Here is a 24,030-nt window from a genome sequence, read left to right on the forward strand (position 1 = left end):
TTTGGCTGGATTTGTCATCTTTGGTTTTCTTCTTCATTCTAAAGTGATAACTTTGGGCATGAGGACTGTTGCTTCTTTGTGAGACTATAGGCCTTTTTTTTTTAACCATGCTAAGGTACCACCCGTGCATAAATGCTACTTTATAATAGTCCCTACCCACCCTCGTTAAAGAATAAACAATCCCACCTCTCACCTATGAAACAAAGAAGTTGGGAGACCAATGATGGAGCCCTTCTGAGATTGATGGAGCTGCTGTTATGTGTCTGCAGAGAAAGCCTGTATTGGGCTCCTGAAGGATCTACACCAGTGCTTGGAGTCTCAATCACAGTGATGGCTTCGCTGTAATCATGTGGAGAACATGGGAGAGAAGGGTAGCTGAAAAGAGGCACGGCAGCCACCCTAACAATTTCAGCAAGAATATCTTCATATTTAAAATAACCTAGAGACCTCAGGGAGTGGGCAGAACTTAAAAGATGGGTCCCACCCTGAGCACTGACATGAGACATCCGTGCCAGGCCATGCCTTGCCTCCTGGCCATGCCTTGCCTCTGATGCCACTTTTATCCAGCTCTCAGCTGGCAGAAAATGCTCATCCTCTCTCTTTCTCTCTCTCCTTTGCTCTGTAGGACCCGGGTCGGTGAGAGGAATCAACGGATCCATCAGTCTGGCCGTACCACTGTGGCTGCTGGCAGCATCGCTGTTCTGCCTTCTCAGCAAATGTTAATAGAATAAAAATTTCAAAATAATTACAAAAACACACAAAAAGATGCGTCACACAGATACAGAGAGAGAGAGAGTGCAAGATGGGGGGGGAGACTAGTGTTTCACAGGATTGTGTGTTTATAAATGAAGGGGGAATATGAAAAATGAAGAAAATACAACACTAAAAACAGTTTTAAGATCCTTCAATAAAAATCTGAGTATAATTTAGGGTGGGAAAACCTCTCCCAGAATATGTGTCTATCTTCTAAGACTGCTGTGTAAAGATTCCATCATGCTAAGAATGCCTGATGTTGTACAAATGAGACTATTCAAGAAGTACCAGATGGATATTAACTCTCCCACACTTTATCCTTCCTTCATCCATTTTCATCTGTGGGGAAAAAAGAAGGTCTTGCCTTTGGTGTTTATACTTCCATAACCTTTTATTCTGTTTTTCATTTGAACGTATGTGTCACCATTTTGGACTATCAACGGAAACCTGTGTTGAGCCTTTCTCAGGCTCCCCTGCCTCGATCATCTCTCTAACTTTTAAGGACATCCCCTTCCCCTGCCAGTGTGTTCTATCCCCCCTCCCAGCACACCCATTCCAAATATTCCCCTTTTCTCTACCCCACCTCCCTTTGCCCCAGCAACCCTGAACGCTAGTCATGCCGCAAACGCTAGGAAGTACCATTTTCATCTTCTCCACTGTGCGCGTGCGCTCAAGTCTCTCGCTCTCACGTAGATGTACATGTGTGTGAGCGTGTATGTGTCTTTCTCTAAAGCATGCCAGGGGAATGGTCCATGTGTACATAGACCCATTGTGCTGTAGATACTGTCCTGCACTGTAGTTGTGAGGTGCGGCTGTCACAGGTTGCTGGGGGAGACGGGCTGGGTGGGAGGCAAGGAGCAGCATCCCTCCCCATTCATGGCCGTCACATGACATCAGTGTGCATTCAAACCAAGCTGTGCTCCTTCTGAGGGCAGGACCCCATACCCCTGCTGGTCTCATTTTCAGAACCCAGCTGGGAGTCACTCAGAATATCACTGTACATGAAAGTGCCTACTATCACTGGGGTGAGCAGACAGGGAACAGATCCGTGGCCTGGATGATATGACCTAGGGGAGGAAGATGGTCTCTGATTTCACTCTTAGCTCACAAGCCTGGAGTATCCATCAGTTTCAAGGCTTTATAAAAGTTAAACCCCACTGCAGAAAGGAGCAGCATATATTGAACAAATCTCCAGAAACAAGCGATTAACTGAGTGGTAACCCCCCCCTCCCAAGGGAAGTAGGAGCCTATGGTGACCCTAAGCAAGCCTGCTAATCTTCAAGTAACACTGCATTTGCCCCATAAGGCCCCTAATTGGAGATTCTTGGCCCAATAAAATATTGTGAATGAGACATAAAACATAGAGAGATGCCCGAATCTTCTGTAGAGGCTGCTAAACCTCTAATGCAAAGTATTGGTCAGCACAAAATAAGAATTCCAGGCTTGATTCTCCTTTGTGGATTCTTATCCTTGAATTCAAGACTAATGCTTTATTGGTTTCCTGCCCCACTGCTGATGCATGTGGCACCATTGCCCATAGAGGCCAGTCAGTATCCTAAGCCAGGCCACTGGGGCGCTGAGTGCACTCACCTTCCCTACTCTGCTTAGAGTCCTCTTCACACTAACACTGAAACCTGAGCTACTTGTTTAACCATAAGGAGGTCTGAGCAACCTGAGATGAGCCCAAGCAGAAGTATGAGCATTCCCAAGCCCTGCATCGTTGTAGTTGTATCGCCAACAGCGTTGGCCTAGGGGAGGTTTTACAGGAAGGCTGCCTCTCTGCATGTGGGGATCTCTGCTAGGAAACCAGCAGCTGCTTTCCCTTAAAACTATATAGAAGCATCCAAAGTAATTCACTTTAGGAAAGGATGAAGGGTTATTGCTGAGGTCATAACGCAATGTTATCTCACAGAGCCATGGCCCATCAAGTTTTCTAACCTTTGAAATGGCTGTCACAGGATACAAAATGAAGGGAAAGAAGGAAGAAAAGAAAGATAAAGAAGAAGGAAGGAAGAAAGGAAGGAAGGAAGAAAGAAAGGAAGCAAGGAAGGGAGGAAGGAAGAAAAGAAGGAAGGAAGGAAGGAAGGGAGGAAGGAAGGAAAGAAGGAGGGAGGGAAGAAAAGAAGGAATATGAGCAGTATTTTATATTTCTTCTAAGGAATTACATCATTTAGTTTATAAATCTGCCACATCCTGTCTTCATTGTTTTCAGTTTTGACATGTTCCAGGGGACAGACAGGGCTCAGGATGCATAAAAGTATTTATGGATGATCAAGAGATAGGATAGGAATCCCTATCCAAGAGTGTAGCTAGTAATACATAAGGAAGGGGTCCCACATTCCAATATGATACATTGGCAATCAAGGACTTCTCTAGAAGTCTAGTTCTCTTGTACTGAAGGAAACGTGTTTCCCATGTTAAAGAGCCCTCCACATCCTTAAGTAAAGTCTTAGAAGAGTGCATACTGGTCTAGATAAAAGGGATAAGGAAACGGAAGTTAATTCAGCATCATTTAGTATTAGTTTCAGAAATGGATGTCATAGGCTTTGATAATGCACCTGGTCTTCAGGGTCCCCACCCTATCATAAGGACAAGCTCTGGGTTTTTGTGGGAGGAGTCTCTCCTTTGGAAAGGATTCCTGGCCATGCCAATATCATTTGTTCTCTTTGTTTTATTATAAATGGCCCATAGAGCAAACAGCTAACTTTTTTTTTTTAATGTGATGTTTGCTCATATCCCCAGCAAGATCTGAGATTTTTTTTTTTTTTTTAAAGAACGTCTCTCCCATGTGGAGAAAACCTAGGCTTCACCATATGCCACATAGTTTTGAGAATGTTCCTAAGTCACATGCAGAACTGAGGAAATGTTCTTTGAAGCAAGATTAGAATCACCATAGGGCCAGATGACCTACACCAAGATGTCATACGACTGACAGAAAAATTCATGATATTGCTGTAAATCTGTCCAATGATCTCACTTGTTGTTAATCAAAGTACTGAATGAAAAACAAGTGATTGGAACAAATAGGTAGCAAGGAGTGAAAGAATGCATTCATAAGCGTGGACCACTCATGGATTTTATATCCTTTGCATACAAAATGAAAGTTATGCCATTCATAAGACAAAATCTTTAGCCTCAGCTTTCAGTTTAAAAAGTAGAAATTACTTTGACCCAGGGCAGGCCCCGAAGAAGGCTAACTCTCCTGGATTCTACAACTGCAGAATTGTCTATTCTCCTTGCAGCTGGTGATCAGAATGACTTCGCCTAATGAGAGGCACATTGTTCTTGTGAGACTTAAAATCACTTTCTTCCAAAACAATGACAGCTTATGGAAAAGTAGGCATGTTTTCTGTTTGAAAGGATTTTTTCCTTTAGCTCTTGCATTCTCTTCCAAGTCAGACAAATATCCCCCCCCCTTACCATGAACATTTTTTTCTTTAAATTCATAGACAACTGAGGCTATTCAAAGAGACCTTATAACAATACTCGTGATTTTTACGTTCTTGGAGGACCAACACAAAAGTGTGTTTCTCCTCCAAAGATGGACTTTACCTCCTCTGCCTACAGAAACTAAACTCCTCAGCATGAAACTGCTTTTTGAGTCCTTTCTTCTCAGCCCACAGTCACAGGGTCCTCTTTGAGATGACTACGATGTGACATCTTTTATTGGCTAGTCTTCCTCAAGTTTTAATTTTGTCCTTTATAGGCTTTGGGTTCTTTGTGCAAAAACAAAAAATTATATGTGTGTGTATGTATTGTTTTAGATCTTATCTTTACAAATGATATATTTACAACAATGTATGTATTATAAGAAAAATTTAGAACGATGGTTTAAACTTAAAAGGAAGAGAGGTATTGGATTTGGTTTATTTTTTAAAAAGCGCTATGGTTCATTTAGAAAAATGTGGATGCCTTTCTGTCCACTTTGTTATTATTTGTTTAAAGGAAATTTGCTTATGCGACCACGTGCTACAGGATTAACCATGTCCTCATGGTTTTTCTTATTCTCACAAATTCTCAGCCTGGATTTAGTCTCGGTTCCCCTGTAAACTGCCAGGTTTTATAACAATGTGAGAGCAGTGTTATATCTGACCTAAAAAGCTATTAAAACTCTGAAGACAAATAAATATACCTGAAAAAAAAAGTGAGATAGACCCCAAGTTAAGAAACACAACCCTACTTTAGGAAATCTCTTTCATATTTAAGTATTAAAACTGTTTCTCCTCCCGAGACTTAGTCTGCCCAAGTGATGTAAATTCCCCATTATGGTTGACATCATATCTGTAAACATCTCACTAAATGCAAAATGAAGTTCACATTTACACGCATACCAGTGGGAAGAAAAGTAAACCATTCTCGCTTGCATTTAGCTATGTTGTTCAAATGTCACCAACTGAACCTCAAGAAAGAATTTGGTTTTGCCCACAATGTATATCACTTTCCTCTTGGCTAGGCGGCTGGTGTTAACACTAGGTTTAGGTTTAGCATTCACGCCAGAGAAATGTTTATGGATATTGTAGAAAACTTATTTTAAAATCCTGATTTCTCGTCAGCGCATTTGCATACTGTGCTGATTAATAAATTAGGCACCAATCATGTGTAAATCAATGTAAATCACTAGTTTATGTACATAATATAAACTATGTAAACTTCATTTTTCATGCAGAGCCCAAGTTCAGCTAAACCTATAAATCTTAAAGAAAGAGAAGTCCAAATAAGAAGAACAAATGCCAAAGCTTTTGACAGGTCAGTGGTCTAAGAAGAAAGCCTGAAGCTCCAAATGTGGTTGCCTTAGGCAAAGGGAGTATAGACGCCCAGAACACTTAGAAGCGCTTCCAGCCAAGTAGAGTGGGCTGCGGGCTCTTTGTTCCTTCTGCTTCAGTGAAGATTCTCTAACCTGCCCCAACCAACCCTTCTCAGATGGAGAGAAAGAGGACTAGGGTAGGAAGGATTCGGTTTCTTGCCAGCTAATACATATTATATTGTGTCTTTATTTAAATAGCTCCAACAGATTCACCAATACTTACATGAACAGATTACCACACACTCCCCATTCTTTGGTCTGCTTTAAACTTAACCACACTCAGAAAATACCTTTATCATCCTAATCTGAAATATATTGTATCCTTGAGAAACATCTTGCTGAAGCTCTCTACACTATTATTATTATTATTATTAATTATTTTCTCTGGCAGCCTTGCATATCTACATGCCTGTGGATTAAAAGTAAGCTACAGAGTCATTTGAATGAGAATGTCACTCCCAGGTATCTCTCTTAGCCTTTCTGAAGTACCTGCTGACTTAACAGTGCCCTATATACCTTTATTCCAACCAAAACAACTGATACATTCATTCATCAAGAGGGAATATATGAATGTCCTACCAGACGACTGTAGAAAGAAATTTGGGTCACACTGAGGCTCACACTCATCTACTGAGGACAAAAAGCGTCTGTAACCTGAAAGATGTATCAGGATTGGGGTCAGGAAAATGGGGCTGTTACTTGGGTCTGTCCACACAAAAAGCCGTGAGATGCTGACACTGGCAAGTTATTTCCCATTCCTGAGTTTTTAGTTTTCTCATTTGTATAGTCAAGAATTCAAACGATACTTCATGGTCTCTCCCACCTCTAAACCCTCTGATTCTGAATATGAATTAAAATTCATTAAATGCTGCCACCCACGCAAAGACCCACGCAGAGCCATGTGCTGGTCTCTGGTTTTCTCTAAACCCACCCCCCCTCCATCTTCACAACACAGCACCTTCAAGAACCACAGGGGCTCTGGACCGATTCTGTATTTCTTTTCTGAGCAAAATTTCTTAGAGATACAGAGGAAGGACATTTTCATATTAAAGCGAGGGCACCGAAATAGCTGAGGTAGCTTCCTTGTTCGTAATATTGGGAAATGTAACAGTTGAACTGTAGCCTAATAGCCTTTCATGGGAAGGAAAATGGCCAGATTGGGCATTATGTACGTAACAAATGAGGAAGTTGCGCATGTGAGAGGAAACATCAGCTTGCTCTTATGCTTGGCCAAGTGCTTCATTATGGTAAATGTGTGTCACTGGGTGTTGTTGGCTGGTCCCAAGCGAGTTCAAAAAGGCTGTTTTGTGAGAAACAAGCAAGGGAAGGGGTTTCCAACAGAAGTTTCTTGAAACTTGACTAATAAATAGGCTGTGAAATTGACCAAGTGGTTACAGAGAGGCCTTTTTTTTTTTAACAGCTTGAATTGGTACAGTTTAAAGTAGCTATGGGTGAAACAGGACACAAAAGCGTATCGGGGAGGCACGGTTGAGAGAGAGTGAGAGATGTAAAAGCTAAAACCAAACGTGAAAGTTTCAAGAAAGGAAGGTCAAACAAGAACAGTTGCTGGAGCAGTAAACGAGGGATTGTTCTGTTGGGCCACATACTCAACGCAGGTCCACTTGTCCATCCCACTCTGTCTTCAACATGCAACTTAACACCTTGTCCAGTCACCTTTTTCATGAATCTCCCCCAAAGAGCACAAGGAATAGGGCTCTCCTGGACACCGAAGAGCAGAGTTCACTCATCATCACCTCCAGCATTAGGATCACTGTTTAGATGAGGATGCACAGTGGGCTTCCGGTACTCTGGACACTGTAAGTGGGAGAGAGACCCGCCCACCGAACACCTCCCCAATCCCATCGATCTTTCCTAGGCACAGTTTTTTGGATGGTGCTCGTGAGTCCACCCTACAGCTACATTCTTCCCAACACAAACCCTCCCTGTGTAATATCTAGGCACGGTAAAAATCTGCTTCTTGCAAATGAAGAAAACCCACGGAGCTAGCTTCCTGGCGTCCCGCAGCAACTCTATCCATCCACCAGGAGCCTCTTTTGAACTCCCTTCCCTAAGTCTTTGCTCTTCACCAGAGCATGAACACGGTTCATCCTGCTGAACTTTGGCCAGGTTCTGCTCCATAAGTATTTACTGGGAGGGGGGAGGCTAAAGGGAGGAAATAAAAAGGGGAGGGAAGGATGCCTCCCACCTCTCCTCAGCCCTGCTTTGCCCCTCCCTTTCCATTTGCTCTCCTGAAGGTTGTATAAATCCTGTTCTTGGTTAGACGTCTCCTCATTAACAGTGTTATATACATATAAATATATATATAAAATATATTCCTTTTTCCAACCCTGTAGACATGAACTGATGTTCCCTTGACGATATAAAAACATGGCCATTTTTTGGTTCGGTTGATTTGTCGCTCAAGTTACTTTATTTTTGTTTATTGGGTGGATATTTTTTCCCTGAATACTAGCTCTGTGAAGGAAAGTTAAAAGCGCAATGTGTGTAAAAAAAAAAAAATTTAAAATTAAAGAAAAGCCTTTTTCTTTTCCTTTTTAAATGTATTTAAATTCTGGTTCTCTCTTCTGTTACTTTACACGTATGAATGCTCTGCTCTTCTGTGATCTTAAAACAAAATGAAATAAACGTGAAAAGGAGATGTGTCTTGGTTGACCTGAGTCCAAGTGATCTTGCGGTTGGCTGCCCTGTTTCTTGAAGGCTTTGGTCAATGGCTCAGGAAATGGAGCCAATGGTAACAAACACCAAGCATGGGAGAGATAGACAAAATACTGGAAAATCGCTGCAAGGCTTTCTGACAGTACTTCCTCTGCAGAAGTGAATGCAGTATTTACCATAATTGTCTTCCATTAAGAAAAAAACAAAGAGGGCAACTGATATTTTGTTTTCCTCTGCCTTCCTTTAGGGATAATGAGAAAAATATGCACAGATTACCCAGAGAGAAGCTGCAGAGGCATGCAACAGCTCCTGAGTGAGAACTTGAGTTGGTCCTTAGGCTGTGACCTCAAGAGGGCGTCTTGTCCTTTTATCAGTGTCTCCATGTCTGCAGTTGTCTTTCAGGGTTAGCTTGAATGAGACCCCAAGTAACCTCCCAAAGTTGTCTATTATTTCTACCTATGAAAATTCAGTGTGCTCTTGCTTCACGAGATAGTCACAAAATCTTCCCAGCATCCTTACAGCATTGCCTCAGGCCAGACAGAAACTAGCAAGAGAAAATGAAGAGTCAGGCAGTGCACAGTTGAAATAGAACCGAGAGTGGCTAATTAACTGTTTATTAAAATGACCAAGAGGGTCCATAGTTTATTTTTAGGAGTTCAATCAGGTCTCAAACACATTCAGGAAAATGGGTCCTAACTTTGCTCCTTCACAGGGGAATGAAAGAGTGAGCCCTGATGCTTGGCTCCCATAAAACAGAAAGGATCTCAGGAAAACAAAACAAAACAAAAACTTTTCCTTCTGCCTTCCGGTTCAAGAAGGCAGCAGAGAGATGCAGTCTCTACATACTTGAATTTCCTTTTTCAAAACAATCGTAAAATGCCCTCTACAATATGTTCACCAAACTCAGGCTTAAAGATTCAGTACTCAGACAGGGATACCTCCATTCACATACCAACTAGAAGTTTGGGAGGAAATAATAACCTTTAGTTGTGACCAACTGATTGTGCCACACTGGGGGATGAGTGGTTCTGGCCTAATCTCCAGGCTCAGTAGTATGCAAGAATGACTTGAGGGACTAGCAAAGCCTTAGCTCAGGATTTTATTACTGCAAAAGAGTACACACAGAACCAGTCAAGGGAAGAGCTGGGGAATCCTGCCTATGAAGGAAGGTACATAGACTCTGCTCATGGTGGAAGGCAGCATTTCTCTCCTAACACTTAGACATAGTTTCAACCAGTCAGTCAGCTGAGTTTGGATGTTCGAAATGTATTAAGTGTTGTTGATCCTTTGAGAGTTTATTATACAGGTATGGAAGACTGTTCTCTAGACATACTCTGGAATGCAGCCTCCAACTACTTTCTATGGTCCAGAGGTCAGGCTGATACTGTAACCCACAATGATACTGGCCTACTCACCTCAGCTCTAGACTGAGCATTCTAGCATGGCCATCCCCCAGATGCACCAGGTGTGCTGTGTAGAGGTCCAACATCAGTAACAAAGAAAAGAACAACTGTCACATGGAAGATCCTAAAGACTCCAGGACCTGAGAACAGAGTCTACTCAACTTTTTTTTCTTTTTAAGGAAAAAAAAACTTTGTATTACCCACTTTTACAAAAATCATTTGGAGTCTTGAAATTTTCTCAGATGATCTGAGGTTTTATTTCCTTTAATCCACAGAAGCATCAGGGTTTGAAAGCTAGCACCTCCTTGAGTCTTTGTGATCACTATAAGCTCAAAGGCAATTCTGTGATACCACTGTCTTTACCTGTGCCTGTTTTAAAGCAAGTTTAACACAGAGTGTTAGGACTGTGAGTTAGGGGAACCTGTGAACATCATCTCCTGAGGAAGGGCCTGATCTTCCGCACCTTTGGATCCCCTCATACTTAACCTGATGCTAAATCCATAGTTTGAGCTTAACAATTGTCAAAGTACCATCAAATATTGTTCAGTTCCTTCCACAAAGCTGGTACCTGTGTAATATGCTTTTTAACAGCCACTGTCATGTTATTACCATAGAAGTATTCCTGAATCCAAGGCTATGAAACAAAATATTGATCCTTCCCTCACCTACAGAACACGTGGAAAAACACAGGAAGTCGTAATACATCAATGTGAAGCGACCAAAGCCGTTTCTCCACTTTGATTCCTTTTTTTCCCATATATAAATCATTTATGCATAATAGTTCATTATGAAGCAAGTTGCACACATAAAGAAAATAAAGTAAAACATCTTACAGCTCTGATAAATTTTTAAAACAATATTTCTAACCCGTATCAAGACTGGAGAAAGGAAACTCAATAGGAAGAAAAGCATCTCAAGTGCAAGCAACCCATATCTCTGTTAGGAGTTTCACAAAAACACCACTCTAATGGTGATAACGTATACTCAGAGGGACAGATGATGACACGCAAAAGTCCTGTGCTTGCTGTGTTCTCCCGGACCATCCATTATTTCCCTCTGACTCACTTCCTTCTGCAGAATTACCAGATCTCCAAGGGAAGGGATCAAAGAAGACCTCCAGTTTAGATGCTCTGTCTGAATAATGCCTGCAAGGGGTTTTGTGCACCCACTTAACTTGCTATAATTGCTAGTAAAGAACCTGCTTTATAAAGGCTTTCGTGGACTTGGTCCCGTTGTTGGAGAACTCATCCTCGACATGGTTCTTTGGTAGTAACACATCACAGGACATCGTTAAGACAACATGTCATCACACATTTAGGATCTCATTTGAGTGGACTGGTCTCCATGAAAAAGACAAGGTTACAAGAGTCTCTGCATGTATACAAAGGTCATGACTAATTATAGCCACAGGTCCTGTGAGAAGCGCTGCAGCAGAGGCTTTAACTGGGTCCAGTGGAGGTCATTAAATAACCCAGGCTGATGCTAGAACAGAAGCCCCTATCTGAAAACTGACAGCGAGGCCCCATGGCCAAGGTCAACTTCAATACAGTTCACTGAAAGTAGAGAGATCCAGCTGGTGAGGACTTGAAGCCTTCGCCCCTATATTCTAGTCTTTTTTTGGCACAAGATCAATGTTTTGTCCACTTTGATTCTTAAATTATTTTCTTTTTCCTTTAAACCAGTCAAAGCTTTATCCTGATCAAAGGATACCAAATTGAAGAAAGTCTCCGAGCCAGGAATTGTGTGCTGGAGCACAGACTGGGAGAAGTTGCCTCAAGTAAGCCTAAGTCAGACTTCTTGTTTTAGCAGATGAAGGTTTCTTATCCCATGTAACAACACTTTGGTGTTTTCTTCCCTTAATCACCATGCATGGTGGGGTAATAGTACTGTCAAATACTTGAACAAACCAAGAATCTCAATTAACTGATGCCGCCTCACATCCTGAATGCACAGGAGAAGAGAACAAAGAAAACGGGTCTCCAAACACAGTTAATGTGAAGAGCACAGGCCCGTGCCCTCTGAAGACCTAGCATCTTTCTCACTTGAAGCACTCCATGGAAAACACACTCCTCACCTTCTCAAAGACCTTTTGAAAATATGAAATAATGAAACAGAGGTTAAAATAAAAATCCCCGGTGGTTACAGTCACAGTTCTCATTAACATTTTAAATGGTTATTTTTAATGGTACATTTAACTAAAGCTAACTTATCCATGGGAAAAGAATGTGGCCATTAAGACGGGCATCTGTTGAACAAACTGAGGTTCCACATTCGGTGGTGCGTGATTTTATAACAGCAAGAATATTACATGCTAACAGCAGACTCATTAGCATTAATTGCTGCATTTAGTCCCACTTAAAACCTCCTGTATCTATAACATTTGCTAAATGCATCATCCATTTTGGAAAAAAGTAATACCCTAAAATGTTATCACATGAATTACACTGGAACTAAACCCAGGCAGGCAAGCAGGTATAGAGATGAGAATGTTGATAGCCCTCCACCAGCAATCAGACAATGGAGTAGAAAAATTGTAGCTCATGGGAAACTCAATTTGAAAAGATGCAGTAGTGAGGGAGTCTTCCCTTTAATGGGAAATGAGGAGAAAGTCTTGAGAGGTCGGACTACAGAGATGGTAAACACTTTGTCTCCAACCATTTGCTTATTCATCTTCACATCTCCCAGGTGAGAGATACCTGAGGACCAGGCAACATTCGAATCCAGTTGCTTTCTCCAGCAAACTCTTGACTCATGGTGATTTTATCTCCCAAGAGACAGAATTTTGACATCAATGTATAGTAATAATTTCATGACCCTTTCACAGATCTTGTAATCTGGCCAATCAGACTTTGTCAAGAGCTGAATGGAGGGACTGGGGTTACTAAGGTGTGATGTCCTGAAACTCTTCATTGAATACAAAAGGAAGATTTTTTTAAATCCCTTGCCACATGTAGAATCTTAACCATTCCCTTTTTCCTTAAAAAAATAATTCATTCTGAGTTCTATTTTCTTTTCCTTAGTCTCTCTCAGAATATCACACACACACAAACACACACAAAAAGCCATCAATATTAGTTGTGTGGTTTTATTTGTTTGTTACACACACACAAAGACACCAATATTAGTTGTGTGGGTTTGTTTGTTTTGGTTTTGGTTTGGTTTGTTTGTTTGGTTTGGTTTGTCTTCCACCAGAATTTTTCCCACTTACCTCCTGTCACAGAAAACCAGTTTAGAGCATTGGCTAGCATCCTGTTAAAACACTATCCATTCAGTCATTTCTAACTCACAGTTTTCTGGTCCATGTAATATTCCAAGTGCTTTTCTGAGTGCTGGAATACTGTGGTGAGTGAAGAGGAGTCCTGGTCTTACCCTCTTCTTCAGTAGCATACTCCAACTTCAAGTTGAAGAGGATGTTCAAAAAACAAGAGTTAGATGGAATTAAGGTAGCCTACGAACACTTTCTATTGAAAGACATAGCCACGACTCATGAATAGGATTAGCATGCAGATGAGATGAGAAATCTGCAAAACAAAGTGTAAACTACATCACAGAGATGCAGAGTTCTACAACCATTGGAAGCTGATTTAAATAAACCATTGGGATGCCACTGAGAGGGCTCCATCAGTAAAGCCCTTGCCTTGAAAGCAGGAAGGATTGAGATTGAACACCCAATCTCAATCCTTACTTGGGACGCTCACACTTGGACCAGACGAAGGCTTTGCCATGTTGAGCCCCACTTGGGGAAGGCTCTGCCAGATGCACTCAGGATTTTACCCACTGTCTACAATGATTTGAATGTGTTACCCTTAAAACATGGTTTGGGAATTTAACCCTCAAACAACAGTATGTATAGCCGGTCCAAAACTGGGGTGATTATATCTTAAGAATAAATAGTAAAATGTCAGACATCAACAGGGACTCCATCTTTGACTCTCATCCCAGAAACAGAGGCCAAAGCTTTCTATGCATTATGCATTAGTCTGTGCTACTCTGTTGTAGCAGCACAAAGTGGATGGAGTGGAACCCAAATGTACATCGATGCCCCTACACACCTTGCTCATACATATTACACTGACTCTACGCACAAGAGAAAACTACCACTTGGAAGATAAGCTGTGAGAAGAACATTCAGTGAAGCAGAGCCTGTGGTTTAGACAATGACTTCTAACTAGCTGTCTTAGGCATCCAGGCACAGTTATATTCACAGACAATCCATGGTGGAGCAGTAGCAGTTAGGCTGTTTCCCAGCTGAGGGAACCAAAGTTCAGAAAACTCTTATTTGAGGTGACACAGCCATCTGCACAGGGTAACCGCAGATCTACTGAGTCTTTTGTGTCTAACATGAGGTTTTTCTCCACTGCAGACTTCCCTGTCCTTGTGAAATCTGGAAAGCAAATGCTTAGAGATTGATATTAACTAGGCCGCTCCCCCTAGGATTTATAAGCCATAACCTTAACCTCCAGTGCCTTTGCATGCATAAGCTTAGTCATAGCACCTACATGGCACCCCAGGCAGCTTGCGACCACCTGTAACTCTGGTCCAAGGGGATGAGATAATAAGCAGAAACAACAACACAAAAGACTGACTCAAACTGACTGTTGTCCTTAGACAAGAAGAAGAAACCAAGAAATATCAAGAATGAACCAGAGCTCTGTACAATGGAAAGCCTAGATGCAGACACATCATGAAAGTGGCCACCAGCCCACAAAGGACAGAGACCCCAAGAGAATCTGAGACTATAGACACCTCAATGACTTCAGCCTTCATTTATTTATACTTTTTAATTTTAGGGTTTTTTTGGGGGGGTGGAGGTTGCTTGATTGTTTTTTGCTTTTGTTTGTTTGCTTTTTGTTTTCAGATCCCCAAAGTATGTTTTTTCCCAGTTAAGGTGCTTTTCTGCAACACAATCCATTGGCTGCAATGAAAAATGGCTAGTCTCCAAGCTGAATTTCTATCTTCAGGTATCCTTGGCACGGCCCAGAAGGAGGCTGACTTCCTGAGAGTTGCCTCTGAAAGAATCTTGATAACGCTGATTCAGGAGATGCCCATTCCACCCCTGCAACCAGCCCACAATGTGGTAAAATAAGCTGTATTGACCAAAACATTTTCATGAAACCATTTGTTATGGTAAATGAGTTTGGGCATCACTGCCCACACCCATCTGCAATGATTAATCTCCTGCCAAAACAGTTTTTATCATCCTGTCCAGGCTTTTGAAATGTGACCTTCCTCTCCAATTTTGGAATCAAATTCAGCAGTGTTGGCAAAATAGTAGTGACTAAGGCTGGTGTCTAGAAAATTCCTTTCAACCTTTTTTACAGCTTGCATGGAGATCAGGCCAACAGAGACCCAGCAAAATCTCTCTCCTTTTGTTGTGTCGAAGAAGACAAAAGAGAGGAGTCAGGGGTTACAGACATGACTCCAAAGAAGCGATTTTTGTAGCTCCCCGTGACTTTTCCAGGTTGGCTTTACTTTTGGTTGCTGTTGTTGAATAGGTGGCAGAAGCCCTGGAAAAGTATTTGTCACATGCAATTGGATTCTTTGCAGCTACACTTCTATTTCCCTAAGGGTTGGTGGGTCCATAGAGGTCAGCGGAGAGCGGGAGAGATGTGACTGTGCATGAATCAGAATAAGAACAAAAAGATGTGACCGATGGCGGCTGGGAAAGACTGGAGTTAATAAGCCAGCATGCGCCGGAGGATTCTATCAGGCACAGGGATGGATGACATAATTGTTTTCTGCCTCTAATGATCTCAGTGATGTGGGATACAGGAGAATATTAAAACAAGACAGAAAGATGGAAACTCATTTTCAGCAGCTGTCAACTAAAATGGGATGTAAACTAGGAGAGAGGCATATTGAAATGTTCACAGGGTTCACTTCATCAAAATGAGCCTTTACCTCTCCCAGATGTCACTCCTCCTTCTCTTGAGCTGAAGACACCTCCCTCCCGCGCCACCCCCCAAACTGTTGCTCCTTGTATTCTTCCCACAACCTCTGCTGTCACTCCAGTCTCTCCTCGCTGTCAGCTTGCTTCTCTCCCTTCTTAATATCGTTTTTTTTTCTATTCTTCTCTTTCCTCACCACAAACATCTGTTTTTACAGTCTCTTTCATTTCTTCTCTCTATCCCTCTCCCCTCTCCCCACCCCCACCCCCAACCCCAGTTCTTTCATTAATAAGTAACCGAGTGAACCTGGAAACCTGTTTTTTTGATCCCAGGAGTTGAATGGAGACAGAAAAAAAAAAAAAATTCCTTTGAAAAACACTCCAGTGTCTCCGCCCTGCCTCGGGTGCGGGTGGGCTGTGGCGTCGGCAAAGCCGCGATGCTTGCACGCTCCACGAGGGGGCAGAGGTGCGCGCCAGCGAGCCCGCACCCGGCGATCCAGCGCGGCAGGAAGTGCTTGGAGGGCGGGCGCCTGCGGCTGCTCACTTGGCGTCACCCATCACCGCAGTTGACAGCCGCGTAAGGTTTCTGCCTGCTCCCTGGACGTCCACGGATGGGCGCGGCGAAGAAGCCAAGGATTCCTGTTGAATGCGGGAGGGGTTAAGTCTGCCTCAGGCCAATACAGATACTCTTTCCCCGAAACAAAGGAGTCAGTCGTGCTGTTCTGATCAGAACATCAAGAAGCCTAGCTGGGGGAGCCCCTAGGAGCCCAGCAGCTTAACGATGTCCCCTTTGCTTCCCTGTCCCAGCTCTTCCCCGCATGAGATGGAAGGGGCAAATTCCTGAGTACCTCAGTCCCCTTCCCAGGCAGCTGGAGCAAGGTCGCTGTGAATCTAAACGTGCAGCATGCTTGGCCTTTTGGGTGACAGGCGAGATTAGAAGTAGCCCACAGGCACGTTGTAGGGGAAGGATTGATTAACATTCTTCCCCTGCGGGTTCAGTTTCCTGCAAATGGCAGTAGGCTCAACTCAGCAGCAGATGGCGGTAACGCTTCGGCCAACCTGAGGATTCTCTGTGGCTGGACACACAAGAACACACACACAAACACACCACCATGCGTCACATACCACCACGCCTTGAGCAAGTACGCTGTGGGAGTCTGGAGTCCCACGGGGATTCTGATCCCTCTAGTATATTCCAAAGCAAGATGGAGAGAATGACCACAATGAGGGTGCAGTAATAGCAAGCATTTATTGACCGCTCTGAGCCAGGTGTGCACTGCTTTTACAAGACGGGTAGTAAAATAATGGTATTCAACTTTAATAAGATGAGGTAAGGTTAGTTAAGAAATTAACTGCATGTGTTTTCCTTGGCTTTAAGTTGTGAGAATACACAGATGCATTTTTCCATTCAAAGAAGGTAACTAGTCCTGTTTCTCTCTCTCTCTCTCTCTCTCTCTCTCTCTCTCTCTCTCTCTCTCTCTCTCTCTCTCTCTCTCTCTCTCTCTCGGAGCAGACGGCTCTTCATTTATTTAATTATTTATTAGCTTTTAAAGGATTAGAATTATTCGACCGACTGCTTTTAGACAGGATTCCCCCTCTGCTAACCGTACTTTAAAAATGGAAATCTTGGTGTAGCAGTCTGCTTTTAAGGCTTTTCCCAAAGGAAATAACTCTAGACACGGCTTCTCCAGGGTGGTCATAGGTGGGACCCAAGGGACTGGTGCTACTGTCGCATGGAGGAAATGGCTTCCTAGCTGTTGCAGGACTGTTGCTTTTTGCACAGTCTCTTCACAGGACTGCTTTTCACTCCAAACAACCCTGTCACACATTGGATCTAGCAATCACTGTGTTTCTATGAGCCCATGAGACACGGGGATGATTTATCAGAGAAAAGGAAGGTTGACAGAGAGGCTGGAGTGGAGGTGACTACTGCTCTGAGGATTAAGGACTCGGAATGGGAAGAAAGGCTGAATAAAGGGTGTGTCTAAGAGACAGCACACGTATTCCACACAGCTGGGAGATATCAGATGTCGTTAAACTTCAGGAAATGGAGCACTGTGTTACTTGAGACCACAGGTATGGGAGCTATGGTGAAGGAGTGTGACAACGAAGCAGACAGACTCACCCACTTGGTCAAGGAGAAAAATAGGAACCATGTACAGAAGTTCCCCCTTTGAGAATGGCCTCTGGTCCCAGAGATTCATATATAATTTTATAGGAGAAGAAAGAGATCCTCAAACATGACTAAGTTTGTGAGAAACAAATTTTTATTATATTTTACTTACAGAAGTTTAAAAAAATCTTTTTGTTTCAGTATCAAAATATCTGCAATACCAACATGTCCAGGAAATTTCTTGTTTTAAAAATCTTATAAACTTTATTATAAAAAGGCTTACAAATCAATAAAAAAACACAGTAAAATAAACCAGAAGTATTCTTAGTCTAAATTTGTTTTTTGTAACAGCCTGCTCAAGTGGGCATAAGTTAAAGAACTTAGGTGCAGTGATCATGCCCACACAACTGGTAAGAAGCAGTGATAAAGCCAAGATTTTGGCACCGGTAATTTAATTAAAAAAAAAAAAAAGAGGAATTATGCACTGTATAGTCTCTTTCTGTAAGACTCGACCTGAATCAAAGGGCCAAAGTAAATATTATCAAAATCACAGGCTCCCTGATAATGCTGTGAGGAGCACTGTGGCACTTCCAGCAATGTGAAGACACATAGGTGACACCAGATGGAGAAGGACTTTTCAAAGGTCAAGATCACAAGCCAATACTGAGAACCTATTAAAGCTTGGAAAGAATTTAAGGTAGGTAAGTTTATTAAGTGCAATGGAAAATTCTGTGCCATATCCTTTTTCCTAGAAGCAAATAAGATGATAACAATGACAACAATGAGGACAATAACAATTGGCAGACTTTAGGTGGAAATTTCAAAGAGTTGGGAAAAACATCCTTCCATTTTGATGCTTAGTGCTTGCTTTAGTTGTATAAACCTCTCTTCTCTCTCTTTCTCTCTCTTTTCTCATCTCTCTCTTCTCCTTCCTCTCCTCTTCTCTCCTCTCTTCTCTTCCTTTCTCTCCTCTCTTTCTTCTCTCTCACTTTCTCTCTCTTCTCTCCTCTCTCTTCTCCCCTTTCTTTCCTCTTCTCTCTTCTTTCTCTCTTTCTCTTTTCTCTCTTCTCTCTCTTTCTCTCTTCCCTCTCCCTCCCTCTTTCTCTCTCTCATAAACACATAAATATCTCACAAATGATGTAGTTTCCACCAAGTAGCTTAGAGGGAAACAAAGCCTTTCAATGGAACTTCCAAATTTTCTGGAATGGACAGTGATCAAGAAGGAGATGAGGGCTGGAGAGATGACTCATCGGCTAAAGAGCATTGACTGCTGTTCCAGAGGTCCTGAGTTCAATTCTCAGCAACCACATGGTGGCTCACAACCATTTGTAATAGGATTTGACTTCCAATTCTGGGTATGTGTGAAGACAGATTATTCATGTACATATAAGTAAAGAAAGAAAGAAAGAAAGAGAGAGAGAGAGAGAGAGAGAGAGAGAGAGAGAGAGAGAGAGAGAGAGAGAGAGAGAGAGAGAGAGAGAGAGAGAAGGAAGGAGATGAGGGTTTGGGAGAAGGGCAAGCAGTTAAGAGAACTGACTACCCTTCCAAAGGCCCTGGGAACAATTCCCAGCAACCACATGGTGACTCACAACCATCTGTAAAAGGATACATTGCCCTCTTCTGGTGTCTCTGAGGATAGCAACAGTGTACTCACAATGAATACAATTTTAAGGAGGAGAAGATGATGATGATCACAAGTTTAGAATACAACATTTGGGGGAGAGGACCCAAGTTGAGCTACATAGCTTAGATCTTTCATACAAGATCAGGAATCCTTCTACAAGGTAGACAGAAATTCAACTTCAAGTCCTTAAAACAATCAAACAACAAACAAACAGGCAAACAAACAAAATATTCTCAATGTTCTGGGTTCAATAACAAATATAAGGGACAGCTACAAATATTTGTTTTCATGTTGCCAAATACTTAACTGGTCAATGCTTAACATGTTGAATATCAATGGTTGGCCTTTGGAGGACTTTTTTAAAAAAACAACAAAACTTGTCTCGTTTCTTTGAGATGGAGGCCATGTAGCCCAGTCTGAAGTTACTGCACGGTCAAGGACTTTAACTTGAACTCTTCCTGCCTCTGTCTCTCAGCACTGGCATTATAAGCATATGCCACCATACCTGGTTTTATATAGTGCTGGGGTTCAACCCCAGGACCTCACACATACTGGGCAAGGAACCTACTAAGACCTATCCTTAGCCCAAGAGCTCTGTTTTTCCTTCTGTCCTCAGCCCAGTCCCTCATCACCTGCCCTTCTTTCTAGACATCTCCATCTTTGAGAGAGGCCCATCATTCATCCAGTTTCTCAAATAAAACTTCAGGGTCCACTTTACCTTCTCTTCCTGTCATCCATGCTCTAAGTCTCTCTACTCTGTCACCAGAATAGACCTTGGATATTCTAAGATGTGTTGCTACCTCTGAGACACCAACATGAATACCTACCACAGTTTGCTAGTTGGTTTCCTACTTCTGGCTTCTCCCTTCTAGGTCTACTCTCCAAAAATCAGTTAGAATGCCAGTTTATTTTTTTTTAAAGTGAATCAGTTTATGCATGTCATTTATACCATCTGTGCTCATTAATATGCTACTCTATGCTTGCATGAGGTTTCAGAGCAGGTTATTGTTTATTTACACAAATAACATCCAGACTCCCCTTTGCCCCAGTTCTAATTCCTTGGGCAACATGATGAGTTTTTAGTCAGGGCGTTTTTAGCAGGCAAGGAACCCGGAGGAAGGAACCTGAGATTTTTATGTTGAGAAGGGTAGCAGTGGTCCCATGCCTGGCTTCAAATTCAGAATGGTCCTTGGTGATTCTGAGTCTTGTTGTTTCTTCAGATGCAAGCAGAAGCCTGCAGAAGACACACCTCCCATGTCAGTGCCTTTCCCTGACTTCGCTTTCATTTTGGTTCTACTTAGATTTTTTTTTCAGCTTCTTGACAATGCTGTCCTTTCTAAGCTGCTCCAACCTGAAAGGCTTTGTGTTTACTGCATCACAGCTCTTTGTATGCCTGGCTCAGAAAGACCATCACTAAGTACCTCCTTGAGACAAAGCCTCTCCACCGTCTTATGACGGTGTTTTTAGATTGCACTTACGATTATGAGGAAAACCTACAGAATTATTGCTTATGTACAATTTCTTCTCTGCTAGACTGGCAGAGGATATTTTCTTGCTTGCTGGTATACCACAAAGGCACATAACGGTTCCTTTGAGTATTGTAAGTTTTTTTTCTTAAATGTGCTAAATAACTGAATATATATTTTACAAAAATCCAACGGATACATTTTGAGGTGAAAACTCAGAATTCACTCATGTCAAAGCCTATTTACACTCCTTCAGAGCTGTATGCAGCTCAAGTTTGTAAGAAATCTAATAATCCCACATGAGTGAATTTAGAAGAGGAATTGGAATGTTTGAATTTATTCAGAGAATCGTGAGTTTAAATTCCAACTCTAATACTTAGTGGCAACATGCCTTCACGTGGACAAGAACTCGGGCTTTTAGACAAAGTAACTTATCTAAAAGAGACAATAATCCACTCTAAATGGTCTTTGTCAGAAAACATAAAATACCCTGCACCTTTCACTTCTTCCTAAGCTCTATCCCAGCGCCCCACCCCCAAGTCCTAAACTCAGCCTTTGGAACAAATGATCTGAAAACTGAGTTATGATTTAAAATCTTGTCTGACTTGCAGCTGCTTCCATCACTTTGGGGCCTAGTGAGGATCAGTTTGCCTTTGCAGTCCCCTCCTCTACAGCCCTTATGCTGAAGGCTTACACTTTAAAAGCTTCACCAAGTGTTCCCTCTGACAACACTCTCTGAAACAAAGAATATTCATCTCCTAACCGCTGAACACTACCCATGGAAGGTCAAAAGAAAGATTTGGCCCATCTTTCTTGAAATTATGATGGGGATTTGGGCAAGTTAGATGAAATTATGTTTACTGTCTGTGGATACTGGAAGTGTTCATTCTGAGAACCAGAATAGCTGATTTGAATCATGGAGATCATTCCTCACTAGATAGAAAAAAGAAAAAAAACTAAAAAGAGAGAGGTTTTGATAGGTACAGGAGGGATGAGGTAGGGGAGGGGGGAAAAGAGGCTTGAGTTATTGGCTACTGAGTGAATTTGAGGCCAGCCTAGCCTTCAAGAGACCAGGAATCAAAACAGAACGATATAACAATGAAATTAAATCTAGCTTTGGTCATATGCAGCTACCCTTTCTCTGAGCATGTCCTGAACTACTTACTTCATAAGAATTAATCTGACTGGGACAAGTAGCAAAGTGGAGTATTCGCAGATTCTTTGTTTAGAGTAACAGAGGATGTCCATAGCCTTTCAGACTGTGGGTACCCATTAAGCATGTCTATTAGGTTCTTATCAGCCACAAAGAAATACACTAATAATTTCACAATGGAGATACCCAAGGATACCAGCCCATGTTCAAAAGTGATCCCAGCAGTGATCTGTGAATGATATTCACAGATTCTATGGATTCCCTGAAAAACTAGACAGAGACGGATATTGGCTTAGTTTCAATGGAATGTCAGAATGAAATGCCATGAACAAGGTGTCTTATCTTGCCTAAGTCCATTGTTCACAAATTTGGAGTCCTGGAAGTCATAGGTGAATATGTTGATGCATTCCAAGTCTGTGACTAGCTTGCTGGTTCATGGACAACCTTGAAGATGTTTCCCGATTCACAGACAGCTCTCTTCTCACTATTACCTCATTGGAAGTAAGATGGAGGTGGGTTTCTTGAGTCTCTGTGAAGGGACACTGATCGCATTTGATAGGGTCAGACCTTCATAATTTAACCACCACACAAAGGCCTCATCTGACGATAGTATGTTAGGCATTAATAGGTTTAATATTTAATTTGAGAATACACAAAAATTAGCCAGTAGTATGCAAAAATATAATTCCTGTGTTATTCATGCCAAAATGCATATTCATTATCTAGTTATGTGAGAACACCAAAATTGAGGTGTATTTTACAGAATAAATGAGCAATGTTCCCCTGAAGTGTCAAGTTCATGAAAGGAAAAGAATTTATCAAAGATTAGTTGAGACCACGAAGAAACAACAGCTAAATGCATTAAGGAAGGGATATAGGCTTGTCCTTGGACCAGAAAGGGGGAATTAGCAGGAAAAGAATGTTCATATTCTAAGAAAGATTATAGCTCAAGTAATAATCTTTTTCCAATTATATATTTTTATGTATTAAGTGTACTGTGGTTATAGTAAACATTACCATTAAGGTAAGTCAGATAGGAGGGATATAGGAAAGTTTCTAAATTTTTAATTACATTTATTTTAGTGTGTGTGTGTGTGTGTGTGTGTGTGTGTCTATATGTATGTGTACATGCTTGCCAAGGCAAATGTATATGTGGAAGTCAGATGACAACTTGCTGGCGTTAATTTTATCCTTTTGTCACATGGATCCTGGAAGCTGAGCTCAGGTTATCAGACTTAGTTAGCAGCATGAGCCTTTAGCCACAAAGCCAACTTAAAGCTTGCCCCCCTATAGTTAGTTATCTGTTCATCTCAGTCCAGTGCTTGATTTTTGTAAGATCTGTACTTTTACAGGATTTTCCCTGTCCAATTACATTAGTGTAGAGAAGGCCTGTGATCGAACAGGGAAAAGGGGACAGAGTTAAGAGTTGTGGAGAAAGAGGGAGTGTCCCAGGAGAAGGGAAGGGAACTGAGATGGCTTTAGATATGGGAGGCATTTACTAGCCACAAATAGCTATGTTTTTATAAAGTTAGAAATAGTGGATAAAGTTTCTATCATTATCAATTGGCTCTAAAATTATTGTATTGACATCTTGTAAATTGTAATATTATTTACATATAAATCTGATTGGTTAATTAAGTATTAAGTGTTTTGATCTTGTCAGGTAATTTGGTGATGAGGTGACAGATTGTGGGGTGTGTGGGGTGCTGTGTGGTAACTAGATGAACTCAGGGGGCCCTGCAGGAGAGGTGGCTAGTAGGGGGGGCGCTGAGTCCAGCCAACAAGTTGGTCTGCCATCTGTTGTGGGAAAAAATTTAAAAAGAGAATCGGCACATTCCTGTCCTAGTACTGGAATATAGTGTTCTTGCCAGGCCATCTCTCCAGTGGTCCTTCTGGCCCACCAACTCTTAGGCCCTGTGGGACCACAGGGTCTCTGCTGGGCTATCTCACTCGGCGGCCCCCCCTGCTAGCCATCTCTCCAGCAGACCCCCCACCCCCAGTTCATCTAGCAATCACCCAAAGCCCACACATCCCACGATCTGTCATTTTACCACCAAATTACCCGCTAGAATTAAGACTCTTAATGCAGTCCTTGGTTGGTGGTTGAGACCCTGGGAGCTCTGAGGGTACTAGTTAGTTCATGTTGTTGTT

The 24,030-nt window shown here is 42.0% G+C and overlaps 1 protein-coding gene across 5 annotated transcripts in view; it reads left to right on the top strand.

Moving 5' to 3' along the window:
• Positions 1-8,221, top strand: part of Lsamp (limbic system associated membrane protein) — a 2,132,018-nt gene extending 2,123,797 nt beyond the window's left edge. For all 5 annotated transcript variants that reach the window (XM_031363885.1, XM_031363887.1, XM_031363888.1 and 2 more), the window contains one exon: positions 626-8,221. In XM_031363885.1, the coding sequence (XP_031219745.1) occupies positions 626-723 (98 nt within the window). In that variant the 3' untranslated portion in view covers positions 724-8,221. The remainder of the gene's footprint in view (positions 1-625) is intronic.
• Positions 8,222-24,030: the final 15,809 nt, after the last annotated feature.

Source organism: Mastomys coucha, unplaced genomic scaffold, assembly GCF_008632895.1.
Source record: "Mastomys coucha isolate ucsf_1 unplaced genomic scaffold, UCSF_Mcou_1 pScaffold12, whole genome shotgun sequence".
Classification (NCBI taxonomy): Eukaryota; Metazoa; Chordata; class Mammalia; order Rodentia; family Muridae; genus Mastomys; species Mastomys coucha.